The sequence below is a fragment of the Podarcis pityusensis genome (genome assembly GCF_964106645.2).
Source record: "Podarcis pityusensis genome assembly, chromosome: 10".
NCBI classification, from domain to species: Eukaryota; Metazoa; Chordata; class Lepidosauria; order Squamata; family Lacertidae; genus Podarcis; species Podarcis pityusensis.
Window position 1 is genome coordinate 58,934,915 of NC_138035.1, and position 21,504 is coordinate 58,956,418.

The 21,504-nt window shown below is 44.9% G+C and overlaps 1 protein-coding gene and 2 long non-coding RNA genes across 3 annotated transcripts in view; all 3 read left to right on the top strand.

Annotated features, from left to right (window-relative positions):
- LOC308486741 overlaps positions 1-21,504 on the top strand; it is a 433,510-nt gene that overhangs the window by 183,349 nt on the left and 228,657 nt on the right. The gene's annotated exons all lie outside the window — the stretch shown is intronic.
- On the top strand, positions 566-3,136 carry LOC308486795. The gene is made up of 2 exons (XR_013991317.1): positions 566-1,855; positions 1,925-3,136. It is a non-coding gene; the product is annotated as an uncharacterized lncRNA (long non-coding RNA).
- On the top strand, positions 5,397-20,042 carry LMOD2 (leiomodin 2). Its single transcript, XM_081023694.1, has 3 exons — positions 5,397-5,893; positions 15,438-16,880; positions 19,610-20,042. Exons 1-3 carry the CDS (start codon positions 5,621-5,623, stop codon positions 19,634-19,636), a joined length of 1,743 nt encoding a protein of 580 aa, XP_080879820.1. The 5' UTR covers positions 5,397-5,620; the 3' UTR covers positions 19,637-20,042.

Sequence of the window (21,504 nt, forward strand, 5' to 3'; positions counted from 1 at the left end):
TATTGGGCAAATTTTGGCCACAACTTTATTGAATTACAGAATGTGAGCGGTATTGGCTTAGGCATTGATTCGACCTGACTTTATCTGACTCCTGCCCATTGTGCAGGAAGTCCAGTAAGGGTAAGCCACCGGTAGGGGGAGCCCTGTTGATGCGAACCAACTCAAGCTCCCCCTGGTGTTCCCATCAGGGTCGTGTCAAGGCCTTAGCCCCCCAGCTGGGCTTCGGACTAGATCAACACCCCCAGATTCCTTTAACGGAATACCCTTAAGCATGGAGGGGCAGGTGATGGCCACACCTCCCCTCCCCCCCACAAGGTCAAACAATGCCTAACTGCAACCCTAACAAAGTTGTGACAATTGCTACGAGGTAGGCGAAAACCAAGTGGCGAGTGCCAATTTGCCAAGTGGAAAAATTCCTACCAGGCCCCTCAGACAACCAAGGCGACCAACCGAAGTCCATAGCAAGGCCATTGCCTAACACGCAAAATAGGGAAGGAGGGCGGGTGATTGAGGAAGCGAGCCAAAGAGGAAGTCCTCTGGCTCACTCCTTAGTTTAAACGGCCCCGGCCATGCCCCCCCCCAGCCAGCGGATTGGCTGGCCGGGCTCTGACGTGGCCTGGATCCCCCGGGCAACGGGGGACAAAGGGGAGTGGGTGGCCACACATTCCACCGCAACTCCTCCCCACTGGGAAGTGGAACAGATGTGTGGGATGTGAGATACGGTTTTGGGGAGTGGCAGGAAAAAATGAAGGGTGGTCAAGGTGTGCTGGGAGAGGCAGAAAGCTGTGTCCCTTTGCATACTTTCCAGCATTCCTCAGATGAAAATAGGGACATTTCTCAGTCCCCCATAACTGACCTTACTTGACCCTCCCCGTTTTTGCTCCTCTCCTCCGTAGAGCATTTCCTATCAGAAGAACTGCAAGTGTCACTACCCTTCACCAATGAGACAGCACAGTTAAGTCCAGTCGAAGGCGACTCTGGGGTTGTGGCGTTCATCTCGCTTTCAGGCCAAGGGAGCCGGCGTTTGTCCACAGATAGCTTTCCGGGTCATGTGGCCAGCATGACTAAACTGCTTCTGGAGCAATGGGACACAGTGACAGAAACCAGAGCGCACGGAAATGCCGTTTACCTTCCCGCCATATTTATCTACTTGCACTGGCGTGCTTTCGAACTGCTAGGTTGGCAGGAGCTGGGACAGAACAATGGGAGCTCACCCCATCGCGGGGATTTGAACTGCCGACCTTCCGATCGGCAAGCCAAGAGGCTCGGTGGTTTAGACCACAGCACCACCCGTGTCCCTACCAATGAAACACAGCACAGACACCCTCCACCATCCTGAGAAAAAATCCCTAATCCCAATTTAATTTATTTCTTGGTAGATTTACAAAAAGAGCACACAATGAATTTTAGAAAGGAGCAAAATTAGACACAGAAGCACAAATCATGCTTTTTTAATTAAAAAAAAATCAAGACTCCTTGTGCTCCACTCTGCTCCCCCTTCCTTCCCTCCTAGGGCAGCCCTGCCCTCTGCCTGTCCCTCAGACCTGGCAATTCACACAGGGCTGGGCCTCAGTGGCAGCAGTCTCTTCCCCTGTCACAGTCCAGTCTACGGGCGATCGAAGTCCCGGCTGAGGACGTTGGGACCAGGGGCAAGGTGGCGGGGTGGGAGCAGGAACGAGAGTCCAGAAGCCAGGGGTCCGAGGGTCAGGAAGCAGGGAGTCACGAAGTCTAGGGTCCGAGGATCGAGAAGCAAGGAGTCATGAAGTTGAGGGTTGAGAAGCAAGGAGTCAAGAAGCCAAGGTCCGAGGATCAGGAAGCAAGAAGCCAAACGCAGCAAGGCAGAAAACAAGTTGCTGTGGCAAAGAGCCGAAGGGAAATGCTGACCTTATATCCCTTCCCGGCTCTTGCCCCCAGGTGCATTGAGTTACCAAACGGCCTCACCTGTGCAGCCACGCCTTGCCTCTTCAGAACAAACTTAGGAAGGCCCCAGTCCTGCGAAGCCCTACTGGTCACAGGGCCTGGCTCCTGCACGCACCCCTGACACCTCGCCCACTCTCCAGCAGCTGCTATGAGATGCCCAAGGGAAGAGGCCAGCAGCAGCGGCCATGGAGAGGCAACAGGGTGCTTCCTTGCAGCCTTCACTGCTGCTTCCTCTGCTCAGGATGAGTACCGACTCATCCTCCACCCTGAGCTCAGCACAAGCGGGGGAAATAGGGACATTCCGAGATCAAATCAGATACTGGGATGGCTTTTTAATTCTGGGACCGTCCTTGGGAAATCGGGACACTTGGTGGGTATGCCTTTGCACCTCGGACTGGAAAGCTGGGCTGTCGTGAACAGAGAGCAGAGTTTTTGAACTTACTCATCGCTTGGCATCCTTTATCAGCAGCCGCAGAGGCTGCTTCCGACTGAGTTGAATTATCTGCAGTTCCCTGACCACGGTGGCGCGGAGAATAAGAACCAGAGCCTATTTACTCCTTAGGGTCCAGGGTCTGAGTTTAATGGTAAAAGAAAAGAACACAGACAAGGGCGTGTAGCTGTCGGGGCTTTAGGAATTCTACTCCTTCCCTTTGGCAGTAAGAAGCAGAGAAACAAGATAAGTCCTTTTTAATGAGTTTATTCATTCATAACAGAGAGAGAGACAAAAGAACACTGTCTACCCTAATCATGGCGTTGCTCCAAACTGGGCTCCTCCTTCCTTCCTTCCTAGCAGCAGTCCTTACGGTGACTACTCATGGTCAAATGTCTGATTCGGTCGTTCCTGCGCTCTTAACGAACGCTGAGTTCTGGGAGAAGGGGGATCAGAAAGACTCTCCAGTGGCAACGCATCAATTGGCTGGACCACCATAGTTCCCCTCTAACACTTCTCAACTCTTCTGTTCACCTATCTATGAGCTTTGACTTCACTCAAACCCCTGCTGTAAATCAACACTGCGTTCCTCTTCTCCTGCAGCGTCAGGAGATGGGGTGGTGATCTTCACCATTCCTCCTCCTCTTTCTCATGCTCTTGAGTCCTTGACAGTAGCGCTCTGATCAACTAAATCCAGGCATTCTGAAGGTGGAAAACACAAGCAGCTGCTCCAGAAATCTATCCTGCTACATTGATAGAATCGGTGAAATTAAATGGCAAGTGTGATATCACCTACAAGAGTGGTATTTTGTGTTTGTGCGAAGCTAGGGCTGTGTTCTGGGACTTATACAGAGTTCCTAGGGTAAGGAAATGCACAATTCCCTGCTCCTTTCAGCATCCAGAGGCAGACCGTGACTCCTTATGTTTATATTAGGTCTGCCCAATCCAGAAGCTTCAAGGCAGAATGCAATATATTTTAATATATTAAGAATATATGTGTGCTACCCTGGCAACTCACCTCTAGGATTGTAGTACCTCTTGAGATGCTCAACAGAATTCATTTGAAAAGATACTGCGTACAAAGTAATTTTCTTGATTTCTAGTGCATAGCTTTTCTCAGGTAGCATACCAAAGAGAAATGTGTTTACTTGAGGAACTGTATTGAGAATCCACGCTAACTAGCTTTTCCAGCCTAAAACCTGCCATTTCAAAAACACCATCTGTGAAAGACATAGTGTCAATGAGTGTCATTTCCTAAACCTTTGGCTTAGCCAGCATGGCTGTCTTCAGATGTTGGATCTCAACTCCCAGCAGCCCCTGCTGGCAGGACTGATAGGAACTGTAGTCAAGCAACTTCTGGTTGGTTGGTCTCTGTCTCTCTCTCTCTCTCTCTCTCTCACACACACACACACGGTGAATTATTTTGATAAGAGAACATGGTGTCAATACTTAACAGTTGCTAACACAAAAGTAGCTGAAATTTGAAAAACGGTAGCCGACATGACAAATCTATTTATGGTATTTTTCGCTCTATAAGACGCACCAGACCACAATACGCACCTAGTTTTTGGAGGAGGAAAACAAGAAAAAAAATATTCTACATCTCAGAAGCCAGAACAGCAAGAGGGATCGCTGCGCAGTGAAAGCAGCAATCCCTCTTGCTGTTCTGGCTTCTGTGATAGCTGTGCAGCCTGCATTCGCTCCATAAGACGCACACACATTTCCCCTTACTTTTTAGGGGGGGGGGAGTGAGTCTTATAGAGCAAAAAATATGGTACTTTCACATGCATCTATTCACAGTCCAGTTCCATTTCTGCGCTAGGGAGCAACCAAACCCCAGCTTCCAATCGGGAGGGCTTTACAAAGCAGTGGTGCTACTGCCAATTTTTGCTGCACTGCTATACATGAAGATGACACAGCAATTTGGTCTGGATTGGCCTTGATGCTGCTGTAGGACTGGTTATGGATCAAATGGATCCCGGGTTGACTCAGCCCATGCCCACCATGAAACATGGTCTTCTGCTCTGGCAGCACTTCCACCTGACCACATATTTAATAGGTGGAATAGGAAGTTCTGCACCTGCGGATTGAAGCCCCAATTCATTAATGGGGGCCTGCAGGAGAATGGCTTAGCTGGTGGAGACACATTCACCCAACACATAGACACCTACCTCTGCCAATCTGTGATTTATTTATTTGTTGGTCCTCTCAAAATACATATTTAAATACTCATTTAAATGTGTGCTTCCTCTCAAAATATGTATTTAATGATGCTTTGGCATGCAGCAATGGCCGAAAACCACCTCAAAACATCAAGACAATGTGGACAGGTAGATATTAGTTCAAGAGGAACGGATCTGATTATTTTGAATAGGAATTCGCAAAGACCAAATTCCTCAAACATCCCCACAAAATGGCCTATGTAATTATGGCACTTTTTGCTCTCTGGGATATTGAGGGGCAATATCAAAATTTGAGACTAATAGGTTTTTGGTTTTGCCCTCATACCTTGAGAAATCCTTGGGATAATAAAGCTAATATTATAGCCAGGTTCGAGGTTTTGTTTTTTCAAATTGAAAGGGTTTCATTTTTGTCTTCCTCATCTAATTATTTAAAACATGAAGAACATAAGCTGAGCGGCAGTCCACAATCTTGGGAATGTGTATCCTGGCTTTGTTACATTCCTGGAGATAACAAATCTCTAGCCTGACAAAGTTACAGCTCCTTCTCCTGCCAACCCCCCTCCTAAAAACCATGAAAATAAGGGGTGCTTTTCTGAACAGCTGTGAAAATATTTTGTGCCCCTTTGGAAGGACACTAATCCTACAGAAGTCAAATGTTCTTTATTCATCCACTCTCTGTTGTGGAGTCAACACAAGGTCTATGCAAGCGTCCCTGTTTTTCCCCCTACCATCCTCCTGGCCACAAAGTATGTCAATGAATATACATTTTCCTTGTATCATGCTACACTAAATATGGTCATGGTCAGTATGTCAGTAATCCCTGTGTTTAAGAGACGACCAGACACTGGTGTTGGGACATTCCTTCTGTTCGACTCTCTTGCTGTCTGACGTCTGATGCTTAAAACAGAGCATGCTTTCATCCTTCCACACATTGTCACAATCCCCTAGGAACACTTTTTAAAGGGTGCCGCAGCCACTCGGGGGAAACAGTTGCTGGCCAAATCAGATACAGACGCCTCGATTCAAGCTTTTCGTGAATGCCGCATTGCTGTTTCAGATTTGCACCAGCCTAACGACAGAAGGGACCATGTCTACCTTTGGCTACAGGCGAGAGCTTAGTAAATACGAGGAGCTAGATGAAGATGAACTCCTGGCTTCTCTGACCGATGAGGAGCTGAAGGAGTTGGAGAGAGAGCTGGAGGACATTGAGCCTGACCGAAACCTTCCGGTGGGACACAGGCAAAAAAGTCTCACGGAGAAAACGCCAACGGGAACTTTTAGCCGGGAGGCACTAATGGCCTATTGGGAAAGGGAGACCAGGAAACTACTGGAAAAAGAGAGAATGGGGGCATGTGAAAAGGTAGGCTCAAAAATGCTTTGAACTGTGTCCCAGAAATGCTTCTTCTCATTTTCTATTCTTGTTCAAACTGTATTTCTCCCACAATGCTTGCTTAACTCATTGATGAATGGGGGCAGTATTTATTGGAGAAATATAGAACTCCTATCTTCTCCAGCCAGCATCAGGGCAGGTAGCAGGAGACAGTCAGGTTGGGCACCGGCCAAAGGCCCCTCATTGATCCAACCTGCCTCACTGCTAGGCCCAGGTGGTGGTGCTGCGGGTAACGCTTGGGAACCAAGATGAGTTCCCATCCACAGTGGCTGGAAAGCCATCTACCATCACTCTCCACCTCCACGTTGTGCCTGAGCAAGGGCTAAGAGTGCCCTTCTTCTCAGAACCAGACAATCTGGGTGTGAATGCACCACCACCAGTTTGCCACAGTGGTTAGAATAATAATAATAATAATAATAATAATAATAATAATAATAATAATTTATTTATACCCCGCCCATCTGGCTGGGTTTCCCCAGCCACTCTGGGCGGCTCCCAATCAAGTGTTAAAAATAATACAGCATCAAATATTAAAAACTTCCCTGAACAGCGCTGCCTTCAGATGTCTTTTAAAGAGAAGATAGCTGCTTATTTCCTTCACATCTGAAGGGAGGGCGTTCCACAGGGCGGGCGCCACTACCGAGAAGGCCCTCTGTCTGGTTCCCTGTAGCCTCACTTCTCGCAATGAGGGAACCACCAGAAGGACCTCGGCGCTGGATCTCAGTGTCCGGGCTGAACGATGGGGATGGAGATGCTCCTTCAGTTATACAGGACCGAGGCCGTTTAGGGCTTTAAAGGTCCGCACCAACACTTTGAATTGTGCTCGAAAATGTACTGGGAGCCAATGCAGATCTCTCAGGACCGGTGTTATGTGGTCCCGGCAGCCACTCCCAGTCACCAGTCTAGCTGCCGCATTCTGGACTTAGCATTTTATCTATTTTTAAAAGTAATAGTGGTAGGCATTCTTCTAGCCTGAATTGCTAGCCTGAAGGACCTTTGGTGTGGTATAGGGCAGCATAGAAGTGTATTAAATAAATATAATAATAACCCAGGTGCTGAGGAGGTGGCAGAAAATCTGCCAGTGTCACCACCACTGTCACAGGTGAACAAGAGGAAGGAGAGGTAACAGGATAGAGAAGAGGAGGAGGGTGAAGCTGCCACCGCAAAAGGAATTGGGAGGTCCAGTGGAAACATGAGGGGTGGTGGTGGTCAAACTGGCCGAACTGTGCTGAGGGCCTCCTGGAGTCTGGCCAGCATAGTCAAAGATGATGGGAGTTGTGTTCCTCATCCCTGTAGAATGTCAGTGAAAATTCACTTTTGTCGAAGGAGAGTCGATTGATGTACATATTAACAATGGTTGAGGGCTTCTGAGCTGGTATATTTTAATACCATAAACAGGAACACGTTTTTAAATTTTTCCAGCTTTTCAAAATACAGACTTGTAGAAAACGAGCAGAACCAAGTGAGGGCTAAACTAAAAAAAAACACACGGCCTGATATGCAACTTGGTTGTTTGCAAGGTGTGTGTTTTTTGTACATTGTTGTTCTCAGCTGCATTTCCTTCAGTTGGAGGAAAGAGAACTTTAAAAAAAAATACTTCAGTCGATTCAAAAACATTATGTTAAAACCTAGGCTTCCTCAACCTCGGCCCTGCAGATGTTTTTGGCCTACAACTCCCATGATCCCTAGATAGCAGGACCAGTGGTCAGGGATGATGGGAATTGTAGTCTCAAAACATCTGGAGGACCGAGACTGAGGAAGCCTGTTAAAACCAGTAACATTTTTTTTTTTAGTATTTGTATTTCAACAGGACCTAACTTACAGTGAGTGATCATTTTAAAATGTGACCAGTCTATATATGAGGAAGGGGTGGCAGAATCCCAGGAGGAATTGACTCTTTGATTGGGCTTAAATGTATAGCTCAAACTGCAGGTTTCAATAGCACATTTCATGTACAAAATTCTTTATAGTCATTGGCCATGGTCTTGAACTCCCCAATACAGTGGTACCTTGGGTTAAGTACTTCTGGAGTTCCGTTCTTAACCTGAAGCACCACTTTAGCTAATGGGGCCTCCCGCTGTCACCGCGCCGCCGGAGCAGGATTTCTGTTCTTATCCTGAAGCAAAGTTCTTAACCTGAAGCACTATTTCTGGGTTAGCGGAGTCTGTAACCTGAAGAGTATGTAACCTGAAGCATATGTAACCCGAGGTACCACTGTAGTTCCATTCCTACAGTGGGCCTCTTCCCTTCGTTCTATTCAACAGAAAGTCCATCACAAACAGATTTAAAATCTCAAGGGACTTTCAAGGACATTTTGCTGTAGAGAGCGAAGGGTGGAGCCTGTGGTTGGGCGGAAAATAATGGGAATGATTGAGACAGACTTGAGTACTTTTATGTCCCTTTGATTGCAGTAGGGCAGGAAATAAGCGAATGCAAAACACTTCCACTGACACATGATAAAACTTGAAAGTGCCTAACGTTGACAGGATTGTGCCCATCCAGATTTCTGAAGGATGCGCAGCAGCCTTTGTTGTACACACATTACAATTTACTCTGGCTTCAGTGCACTCCCACTCCTGGCATTTGAAGCTGTATATGCATGACATATATATCATGGGATGCAGGTGGTGCTGTGGGTTAAACCACAGAGCCTAGGACTTGCCGATCAGAAGGTCGGCGGTTCGAATCCCCGCGATGGGGTGAGCTCCCGTTGCTCGGTCCCTGCTCCTGCCAACCTAGCAGTTTGAAAGCACGTCAAAGTGCAAGTAGATAAATAGGTACCGCTCTGGCGGGAAGGTAAACGGCGTTTACATGCGCTGCTCTGGTTCACCAGAAGTGGCTTAGTCATGCTGGCCACATGACCCGGAAGCTGTACGCCGGCTCCCTCGGCCAATAAAGTGAGATGAGCGCTGCAACCCCAGAGTCGGCCATGACTGGACCTAATGGTCAGGGATCCCTTTACCTTTACCTTTATACAAGACATTAGCCACAATCCTTACATGTCCTGCAATTTCTTGAGAAATGCTGTGGTTTGATGCAAACCCACTTCCATCCGATTTGAAAACACGAGCCACATTGACATCACAGTTAAACTGAGGCACGTATATCTGAGACGGGCATGACAGAGTGTCATGTAGCGTAGGACCTGGAAAACCAGGGTTCAAATCCCTCTTCAACCATGAAACTTGCTAGGTGACCTTGAGCCAGCTCTCAGCCTAGCCTAGCTCATTTGCGACAGCCATTGCGCACGTGCAAATTACAGCTTCAGGAATAGGAGTTGCTGATGTAACTTGAAAAGGGGAGGTAACCTTGCCGTATTTTAAGCTGCTAATGTGTACATAACCCCAGAGCGGATAATTTGCATTGCTATCAATAGACAGGATCCCAAGATCTATGTGCATATTAATAATAATTTATTATTTATTATTTATTCCCCGCCCATCTGGCTGGGTTTCCCCAGCCACTCTGGGTGGCTTCCAGCCGAACATTAAAAACAATACAGCGTCAGACATTAAAAACCTCCCTAAACAGGGCTGCCTTCAGTTGTCTTTTAAAAGTAAAATAGTTGTTTATTGCCTTGACATCTGCTGGGAGGGTGTTCCTCAGGGCAGGCGCCACTACCAAGAAGGCCCTCTGCCTGGTTCCCTGTAACCTCACTTCTCGCAGCGAGGGAACTGCCAGAAGGCCCTCGGCTCTGGACCTCAGTGTCCAGGCTGAACGATGGGGATGGAGATGCTCCTTCAAGTATACAGTAGTACCTCGGGTTACATACGCTTCAGGTTACATACGCTTCAGGTTACAGACTCCGCTAACCCAGAAATAGTACCTCAGGTTAAGAACTTTGCTTCAGGATGAGAACAAAAATTGTGCTCCGGCTGCGTGGCGGCAGCAGGAGGCCCCATTAGCTAAAGTGGTGCTTCAGGTTAAGAACAGTTTCAGGTTAAGAACGGACCTCCGGAATGAATTAAGTTCTTAACACGAGGTACCACTGTACAGGTATAGTGAGATTTCTGGGGCTCCCATCTGAAAGCAGCTACAACACTAATGTGCTTCCCAATCTCCAGAGAATTTCAGGACTGGCCTATGCACACTCAGATCTCTTTGGCCTTTATCGTGTTGGTCTTTACAGCAACCAGTCATTACTGAAGGGTGTAGGTGCTCCATCCTTTGTGTGAAGTCGTCCTGTCCATCTCTCCATGGTCATCTTCACCATGGATAACGCCAACCAGTTTCTGTCTTATCCAGGCTAGTTATCTTAACCTGACTCATGTTACATAACGGTTAAGGTTATTCAGGATGAGGTATGGCGGTGAATTTGATTCAGTTCGCATTTCAAGCTATCTTTTATCAAATCTGCCCTTTCTAAAACACCATGAGAACTGAAACAGCCATCCTTCCAAATTGGTACTTCAAACTATGCAATGTAGTTCTCCAATCAACCATGGTTAACAAAAAATGCATATATTAGGTAAAAAATGTGCATAAGGGTTAATGTATTTGTGAAAATGACATTCATTATATCAGGAGAAATCACTTGCGAGAACATGTGCGTTCATCAAAACTGCATTCAAAAATGTGGTTATTAGGAGAAGTTCGCATTAAAATGCTGAATAATTTTCAAAATAAAATTTGTTAACTTCTGCAAACAGGTGAAGGACTGAATTTAAGATTGGAAAACTGAGAAGCAGAAAGAACCAACACTGTTCAGTATAAGAGTGTAATTTGTGCATGAAGCATTGGGGAAAGGACTACATAATCCAATGGTTCATTTTTGCAGGGCAATCCTATAGATGTATACAAAAATCTAAGTCCTACTGAGTTCAGTGGGGCTTGCTCCCAGGAAATAAATGTAGACTTACAGCCTTAATCCTTTAACTGTAGTTTATGATTCGAAGCATTATATATTTGCTGGATCCCAGTCCCCATACATTAGCAGGCAATAATGGTCTTTAAAGGATTATCTTAGTCACAAAATGAAAATGTATTTTCCAAATTAAAAATATCCTGCATTGCTTGAAAAACAAATTCAAGTTTGGGCTATCAGTCTCATTTTACACAATTAAAGCTAAGAATTAGTTTAATTGCCAGTCTGTTCAGGGCTGAGGAGAGTTTTAAATCCACCCTCCTCACATAGTGAAGGCTTATTTATAAAAGAATAAATCATTGTCACAACATTTACAAAGAATTTGTCAAACACACACAAAAGTATCACAATCAAAACATCACAGAGCAAACAGCAAGTAACTGTTTGATCTATATTTGCTTTTAATTTATTAAAAAGGATGTGTATTGGGCCCATATTCTATCTACCAAATCATTCTGGCTGTTATGAATAGTTACGTGGGGGAAAGTCCTTCTTGGATAGGCAAAGTAACTTATTATTTCTTTATCTGAGTTTTTGTTGAAAGTTTTCAACATAGAATACAATAAAGACCAAACTAATCTAAATAAAAATAGAGAAGAAAAGAAAACCAAGGAAGTAAGTAAGGAAGGAAGGAAGGAAGGAAGGAAGGAAGGAAGGAAAATAGGAGGGAGGGAGAGAAATAAAATACAGAGCCTTCTGTGAAGGATATATCTTAATCCTTATTTCACACAAAAAGGAGTGGACCTTCCCATCTCTCAGCTGGTAACTTCCATTTCTTCTCTCAGCAACCCACCTGAGAGTTCCTTCCTTCCTGGTAGGCAAAGTAATTTACAAAGACCAGACTAAATGAAAGGTATTTCACAAAATTATATATGAGAGTGTTTTGACAACTGCCGAGCTACACAGTTCCTTTGAGGTAGTCATTCTTCTCATACGTGCCTCTGCTTCTTTTGAAACATAATCACTTGTTTTTGTAGAGCAGCGCGGTGAAAAACAAACCAAGGAGGGGAATAAAATTCCTAGCAGTATACAGATTATAGGGCTATATTTACCACTGAACTGATACAGCCACATTCTCCACCAGTGCAAAGCAGCATCATTCGGTTGGCTGCCATGGAATTATCTCACTCCTTGATTGGCGCTTATCAGAACCCAGCTAGAGGAATGTATCCAAACTCTGCAGCCCAGGGAGCTGGTATGCAGTCAAGGGATTACTATAGTTTTGTCCTGCAGCTTCTCTGAAGGTAACAAATAGCGAATGAATAATAATGTAACCTAAAGTAAAGATGGGGATGCAACAAGGATTCAAAGCTCTGTAGCGCAGTATATTATACCCAAATAGCAACGATCATTATGTTTAGATCTGGGACGGTACAAGCACAGTTAATGCTATACTTAATTTCAGCCTACACTTGAGGCTGATTGGCACTTCTCTCTGAAAGCGCTCTCTGTTTCAAGCACAATTATATTATTGTAATTTTAGCTGCAAACGTTTGCGGCACAATCCACTTGCACAGTAGGCAATGGCCCCATGTGCAGAAGATTCCAGAAGGGCTGAGGAGAGCTCTGGTTTCTCCCCCACTCAGCCATGCACCAAAAGAAGTAGTGGAATGGATGCTAGGAGGGATGAAGGGGGTCTGTATGAAACTGCCATAGCTCATCCAGTCCTTCCTCTCTCTGTTTCTGCCTGTTGTCATGTTTGCAGCAGGCATAACCCAAATCAAGCAAAGAGGGAGGGATGACTTAGGACTCTTGTTCCTCCAAAATGCACTTCCAGCAGGTAAGAAAAGCAGCAATGGAGTCCTCTGTGTGCAGTCCAAATGGGTCAAGGGTCCCACAATTTTTTCTAGCGTTTGCTAGGATTTTTACTTGTTATTATCCAAGCACAAATCAAAGTGTTGGTGCTGACCTTTAAAGCCCTAAGCGGCCTCGGTCCAGTATATCTGAAGGAGTGTCTCCACCCCCATTGTTCTGCCCGGACACTGAGGTCCAGCTCCGAGGGCCTTCTGGCAGTTCCCTCACTGTGAGAAGCCAAGTTACAGGGAACCAGGCAGAGGGCCTTCTTGGTGGTGGTGCCTGTCTTGAGGAACGCACTCCCATCAGATGTCACGGAAATAAACAACTATCTGACTTTTAGAAGACATCTGAAGGCAGCCCTGTTTTGGGAAGTTTTTAATGTTTGATGTTTTATCGTGTTTTTAATATTCCGTTGGGAGCCACTCAGGGAAACCCGGCCAGATGGGCGGGGTATAAATAATAAACTATTATTAAATTATTATTATTATTTCAGTCCCAGTCACTGATTGCAATGCAGCTATTGCTGGCAACTGTAGTATGGGCCCCAAAGTATAGAAAATAAGGAATGAGGCTAAGTAACATAGCACTGGCCATTTCTTTGTGGTGATTCAGAACAGCAAAATAAAAACAAAAATGGGCGTGTTCGTAATTTTTCCTCCTTGTGATGTTTCCTAACCAAACAATCATCTCCCTGAGCTGGTGTTTTCCCCAGCGGTGCTGTTTACTGCAAATAGCAGCTTTGTGGGGCAAATAGCATGAAAATAGTGTGATGCTGAAGAGGTTAAAAGCCTCTACTTGCATGCTACGGTCTCAAGAAAGATTACAGACCCATGCAGCTGCCCAGTTTTAAGCACACGTTCAACAAATGTTTGCTTAGCCCAGTGTGACCCTGAGATGGTCATACTTTCATTTGGTTTTTTGCAGGGTGGGGTGAATATTTGAAGGGTTTTTTTTAACAGGCCAAGAAATATTTGTTCTTAGCTTGTGGTCCATCATACTGTATGGTGACCAGGATTTAAAACAAACCCCGCAAGCCAATAGTTGTCTTTTGGTGAATCACCTTTCTTTGTGTTAACACAAGCACTTCTTGCCAAAGTTTAGGTTTTATTCATCTCTTATTAATTCTAACATAAACATAATGTTGCATGGGTGCTATACACAGATGCACATGCCTGCTCATGGGAACACAATCATGGCAACAGGAAGGATCAGTGCCTCCCTTCATGGACCACCTCTGTTTCCTTCTTTTGTTGTTGTTGTTGTTGTTTAGTCGTTTAGTCGTGTCCGACTCTTCGTGACCCCATGGACCAGAGCACGCCAGGCACTCCTGTCTTCCACTGCCTCCCACAGTTTGGTCAAACTCATGCTGGTAGCTTCAAGAACACTATCCAACCATCTTGTCCTCTGTCGTCCCCTTCTCCTTGTGCCCTCCATCTTTCCCAACATCAGGGTCTTTTCCAGGGAGTCTTCTCTTCTCATGAGGTGGCCAAAGTATTGGAGTCTCAGCTTCAGGATCTGTCCTCACAGCCCAGGATCTGTGAGCACTCAGGGCTGATTTCCTTAAGAATGGAGAGGTTTGATCTTCTTGCAGTCCATGGGACTCTCAAGAGTCTCCTCCAGCACCATAATTCAAAAGCATCAATTGGCAGTCAGCCTTCTTTATGGTCCAGCTCTTTTGTGTTAGTCCTCTATACTCTCCTGAGTCTTGCATGCACTGCAGTTTACCAGCTGATACACCCCACGTTAGGCCGGTGTTGTCCATGTATCTGTCCGTCCATCCCCAAGACCAGAACTTATATGTTATTGTTGGGTTTTTGACTACGTGCAATTCTGTGCAGCTTCACACAGAATCAATTAAGAGTTGGCCGACAGCCAAAGATGACTGAGCAGAAAGGAGTAATTTCTGCCTGGAGATACAGAGGCCTGGAAACAGCTCTACCATTGGTCAAGGTCTCACACAGGCATAATGATTTATGACCTACTGACTGGTATGTGTTTGTGGTTTGGTCAGTGTAGAGTCGAAGAGTCGTTTGGTTTTGTGAGAGAGAGTTAGTTAAGATCCGCGTATCTGTTCTGTTCTTGTACATAGTAACTTGTAGAGTCTGCTGTAAATAATAAACACACCTATAAGTTACTGGTTCCTGCTTCATCCATCCTGCCTGCAACTGATTGCTTTCGAGAACTCTGCGTATGCTCTGCTAAGGTCTGGCTAAGGTCCTGCAACAGGTCAAAGTTGCAAAACGCCAACAGTTATTTCTACTCAGGAAAGTGCCCTGAGTTTTCTTTTGTCCAGCAAAACCAGTTTGGCCTTCCTGGTGTATGCCAGTTTTTCATGTATGCCCATTTCCACCAACATTACTCTTCCCCTACTTCAGGCATGGCCAAACTTGGCCCTCCAGCTGTTTTGGGACTACAACTCCCATCATCCCTAGCTAGCAGGACCAGTGGTCAGGGATGATGTGAATTGCAGTCCCAAAACAGCTGGAGGGCCAAGTTTGGCCATGCCTGCCCTACTTGAACACAGAGGAACAATAATATCAGATCATGCATTTCTTGCCCATTGTGATGCTGTGGACATTCTCAAATGGGTGTCCATTGCCATAACTTTCCAAATCGAGACAGTCCACAATGTACTGAGATATTACAGGAGATGTTTTTTGATGAAAAGACTGCTTTTTTGAGGAATGATGCCTGGGTCTCATGAAATGAATGAAAAATAATGGTGCATTATGTTTACTTGACAAACATAGCATCTGGGAAAGCCCCAGGGTTGTCTCCCTAGAAAACTCTGAGAACTCTTATGATAAGGTATGTTTTTATTTTGACAGTCATTGAACCTACGTTCTTTTTTAGGATTCTAAACAAGAAGATGATGAAGATGGATCGGAAGAAATTAATGAAGAATATTTCACGGAAAGTAACAGCGAAGTTTCTGAAGAGGCATTCACTGAAGAAGATGAAGAAGAGGAGGACAAGGAGGAAGAGGAGGAGGAAGAAGATGATGACGACGCTGGAGAAGAAAGTGGTGCAGAAGACGATGAAGAAAAGAAACCTGCTGAAGCGTGTAAAAATGCTGCAGACACCGAAAAAAGAAGAAGTTCGCTCAGCATTAAGCTAAAAAAAAGTAGCAAGAATGCAAATGAAATTGTTACCAATGGCCATAGTGAAAAGAATACTGAAGATTTGGGCTGCAGGGTGGGCGCCATGCACCCATGTGGAAATCCGACGGTGATTGAAGATGCCCTGGAAAAAGTCAGGAACAATGATCCCGACACCACGGAAGTCAACTTAAACAACATTGAAAACATCACACCACAGATGCTGACGCATTTTGCTCAGGCCCTCAAGAACAACACTGTGGTCAAGACCTTTAGCTTGGCCAACACTCATGCGGATGACAATGCGGCAATGGCTATTGCCGGCATGTTAAAAGTGAACCAGCACATCTCGAATCTGAATCTGGATTCCAATTTCATCACTGGCAAAGGAATCCTTGCTATCATGAGGGCTTTGCAGAACAACAAGGTTTTGACGGAATTGCGGTTCCACAACCAAAGGCATATCATGGGCAGCCAGGTTGAAATGGACATTGTCAAACTCCTGAAGGACAATACTACTATTGTGAAACTGGGGTATCACTTTGAGCTTGCAGGACCAAGGATAAGCATGACCAGCATCCTGACAAGAAACATGGATAAGCAAAGGCAGAAACGGATACAGGAGCAAAGACAGCTAGAGGCCAGTGGGGATGGAGCCATCAATCCAAAGACCAAAGCTTTGCAAAAAGTAACTCCTGGTTCTTCACCTTATTCATCTCCCCGAAGTTCACCTTGGTCCTCTCCGAAGGTGGCTAGGAAAGTCTCATCTATTCAAATCCACCCTTCTTCTCCAAGAAATTCGCCATGTTCCTCTCCGAAGGTTCCTAAGAAGGTTCCTCCTGTTAAAAACCAGCCTCCATCTCCTCCTCCCCCACCACCCCCTCCCCCTCCCCCACCTCCCCCACCTCAAATAGCTCCCGAAAAGAAGGCACCAACCAGGAATATTGCAGAGGTTATCAAACAACAGGAAAGTGCCAAGAAGGCCCCACAAAATAAGCAGAAAAAGAAGAAAGGCAAGAAGAGCAAAAAATACGAGAACGAGATCTTGAAGGAAATCAAAAATTCATTAAAATCAGTCCCAGACAAGAAGGCAGAGGAAGGCTCATGTCCCTCCACCAGACCTTCTACTCCAGTGAGATCCGTTCATAGTGATCTAATGGATGCAATTCGTGCAAGTAGCATGAAACAGCTGAGGCGGGTAAGTGTCTTCATTCCAAAAGCTGATAGAGATTTAGAAACATTTCACAGGTACAAGATAGGACTAATCTACGCTAGTGAGTTATAACGTTAAAAATGCATTATAAAAATGTGACCCCAGAGGGAGCTGTAGTGTAGGGCAACGATCTTCACCAATGAGAAATTGCGTTGAGAGCTATATTTTTATAGCGTTTTTAATAGTGTTTTTCAGATTAGTGTAGATCCAGCCATAGATTTTGTTTAGAAAGTAGCATGAGGTTTTCTTTATTCTCCCCCCACTTTACAGTTAAACTCTAAAGTAAGGTGATCACTGCATAATATTGAAGAAAAAATTCTAACTGCATTAAAAGAAATACAACACATTAATTTGTCTCAATTTGTATCTCATATATATATATATATATATATATATATATATATATACACACACACACATATACATATATTCCCAGTTATCTATTCAAACAACATGCACATGAGAATTAAGATGTGAGGCATGGATATTTTTATTGAAGTAATGCCTGACCAAGCTTTGAAAAAAACACTCATCCCTTTCAGTAATATCCTTTTTGCCTGAGGGTCCCCGGAAACTTGGAACTGGCCCTGTTGGGCATCACGTAACTGGAGTGCTGCTGCAAATAAATAACATTTTCTTCAGCACTTTTTAAAGTTTGCTTCTTTGCAGTGCTATTTTTCTAGAAAAAGAGGTGCTGGAACTCACCGTGAACACCTCCCTTGTTCTCTTATAATGGTAATGGCGACCAGCTGAGAGGTGCCAGAACTGAGCTCCGGCTGGGGAAAAAAAATGCCCTGCTTCATTGTTTTAACCAATTTCAATTCCTAAGTGAGTCTGAGGGGTAGAAGGAACTTCACGACAGTTAATCTGGTTGAAAATGTGTAGTATAGTATAGGGGTAGTGATATAAGCAGACCCCTGAAAAGCAAAGACAGGAAACAATTGTGCGAAGACCAGTCTTCTCATAAGAACAACACAGGAATGTGCAAGTCAGGCCATCTAAATCTGTATTATTGACTCTGACCAACAGCGGCTACTCCAGCATTTCAGACAAGGTTCTCTACCTAGCTACTATCTGGAGATGCCAGGGATTGAACCTTCAAAATACAAAACAGAGTGGAAGAGAATCAGGTGTCTAGGCTCAGCAGTGAAGGAAAGAAAGCAGGCTGTTTTCTGACCAGTAGAGAGAAGATGAAATCTTACAGTTGGGTTTTGGGTGGGAGTCTCCTTCCTTGACAAGGTGGCCACTTGTGCATCACAAAAGGGGAATCAAGGAGGATAGGGCTTTGTGTAAAAATACATGTACTGATGTACACACACACACACACACACACACACACATATTATTTGTATATATTAAGAGGTCTGTAAGCTGAGCAGCTAATGTGCATAACAGCCGGCCATTGTGCAGAATGTGTTCATAATCCTTCCACAAAGAGGGAATTGTGCACATTCCCTGGTCAATAGACATAATACCTAACATGCTTTGGGGAATCTGCATATCTCTGCTGAATTTTGTACATTCTCCAGACATTATGTGTAATCCCCAAGAGGGGAATTATGAGCCAACGGTGACTCAATTCACATTTCATTTAACACAGAGAGGTAAATTTAGAAATGATTTCTGTAAGACTGTGACCAGTTGATCTGCGTGTCCACCCAATCTGCTTTCCATGAGCTGTTTGTGGGCCATTTCAATGCCCCTCTTCTCCTTTCTTAGAGTTTTTTTAAAATCTTTGAACTGGGCAGCCCTTCAAATAGAAGTCTCCTTCAAATAGAGAACCGCATCTCATAAAGTTGTTTCATCACTTACTGGTAGGGCAACGATGGGGAAACTATTGTCCTCCAGATGTCAGAATCATAGAACCATAGTTGTTGGACTCCAACTCCCATCAGCTCCAGCCAGCGCGGCAAATGACCTAGGACAAGGTTTCCCAAACTTCGATCTCCAGATATTTTTGGACTACACTTCCCATCATCCCTGACCACTGCTCTTTCTGGCTAGGGATTATGGGAGTTGTAGTCCAAAAATACCTGGAGACCCAAGTTTGGGAAACACTGGTCTAGGATGATGGGGGTTGGAGTCCAAGAACATCTGGAAGGCCACAGGCTCTCCACCCATGCTCTAAGCTTCAGAGCATAGTGTACATGCACTCAGGCCATTGACAGCCTGGCTGAATGTGCTTCTGGAAAGTTGCCCTCAAAAGAAAGATGTGCGGCAGGCTTTTGTCTCATAAGAATGCATGTGGCAAAGAAATCCAACATGCATATGAAATTTACAAAATATTTTGAGAATTCCTTACAAATCTGTCTGGAATGATTTTTCAAAACCAAATCCTGGTTAATATCTGGTAGGTCTAGTAGGTACCAGATAACATAGCTTTGTACGCCACCTGTTAGCCATTTTCTCCTTATCTGTTCCAATAATAATAATAGTAATAATAATTATTATTATTTATACCCCACCCATCTGCCTGGATTGCCCCAGCCACTCTGAGTGGCTTCCAACACATATAAAGACATAATAAAACGTCAAACATTAAAAACAATAACCAATAACAGTGCTCCAGTATCACGGATAATATTTTTACTACCTCATAACCATTCAATGTATTAGATATTGACTCTTTTCCTAGTTAGACCACCTGATTCTTTTCCTTCCAACTAATATTTCTAAATCAGAAAAACAAAACTTTCCCCCCTCTTTTTTTTTAGGTGGAAATCCCAGAAGCACTGCGATGAAAAACAAAGAAACAGGAATGGAAATGACCGAGATGAGAGTTTAATGATGGTTAAGAGAAAGGTACCAAGTTGTTCTGCAGCTGTTCTATAGACTAATGTAAATGGCTTCAAGAGTGCACTCTTATATTTGAATATGAACAGAGACCGATTAAACCATCAAGCAACGCTTCGAAGGATGCACCAGCATTTTCATTTGTAAATATTGGAACGTACATTTTTTTTTTATCTGATGAGATTTCTAAGAAGAAATAGTTTATTTAGATGTTCTTGTTGATACCAAGTACCACTTCACAGAACATGTTCTTTATACAGAGAAGGAATTGTTCAGTGACCTGTGCATTTTAATTCTGATGTCTGCCTCGTGAATTTACAATAAAGGTGGTTTGGGTTTTCATGTGACAAAACAGTCTTTGTCCCAGAGTGCCATGAATTTGTCACCTAAGTTATGTTGGGATATGGAGCATCTGGGAATAGTAGGAGATGATTTTTGATATACCTGAGATTTTGGATGGACTCATTTGACATGATCACCCTGTGAAAAAAGCTGGAAATTCTCTTCTTGTGGTGGCAGATATATGCAGAAGTGATACAACTGAAGAGAGCTGCCTACCCCATGGAGCTAGATGTCCGGGCTGAATGATGGGGGTGGAGACGTTCCTTCAGGTATTCTGGGCTGAGGCCATTTAGGGTTTTAAAGGTCAGCACCAACACTTTGAATTGTGCTCAGAAATGTACTGGGAGCCAGTGAAGATCCTTAGGACCAGTGTTGTATGGACCCAGTGGCCTCTCCTAGTCACCAGTCTAGCTGCCTCATTCTGGATTAGTTGTAGTTTCTAAGTCACCTTCAAAGGTAGCCCCATGTAGACGTCATTGCAGTAGTCCAAGTGGGAGACAACTAGAGCATGAACCACTCTGGTGAGACAATCCACAGGCATGTAGGGTCTCAGCCTGCGTACCAGATGGAGCTGGTAGACAGCTGCCCTGGCCACAGAATTGACCTGCGCCTCCATGGACAGCTGCGAGTCCAAAATGACTCCCAGGCTGCACACTTGGTCCTTCAGGGGCACTGTTACCCCATTCAGGACCAGGAAGTCCTTTACACCCACCCGCCCCCTGTCCCCCCAAAACAGTACTTCAGACTTGTCCCCCCAACAGTGCTATGTAAGCAGGAGAAACATAGGAAACTATGTTGTACTGAGACTGTTGGGAGGGTGTAGACTATTCTCTACACCAGGGACAGAGTGTCAGGAGCTCAGCCTACACTTGAGTAGGACCCTGGCAGAGACACATGCCCGACTGGCATGTTCTCTCCCTCCTGGTCGATCATTCGGGAGCTTCAATAGCTTTCTTCTGCCCGAACCTCACAGCGACCGATGCCAACAGACATTGGCACACTTAGGGATCCGCAGAGTCTTTGCAACTTGCATGACAGACCGCAGCAACTCAGCGTTTTGGCTAATCTACTTTATTTACATATAAACACACATGGAGTACTGCAACATGGCTCCCTCTCTCTCTCTAGCATCAGACATCAAAGAGAAAAAGAACAAAGGACAACAGTCCCACTTCACAGAACACAATAACACAAACATCCTGTCTCCGTCACTTTCCACTCTGTGGAGTCAAAACGTATACCGTCAATTGAAATACAACAGTCCCATGACTGCAATCATGGAGCAGGAATTCTAACATGGAGAACCTCCAGCTTTCAGGGCAAACTTACCTACAATGCCTCCCCCATTTGGCCTGCCAGTCTACCACCCTGCAGCTGACACCATACAGATTTCACACAGGGGCCTCTCCCAACTGGGCTGGAGATTCAAGAGATTGAACCAGGGACCCGTTGCTCGCAAAGCATGTCCTCAGTC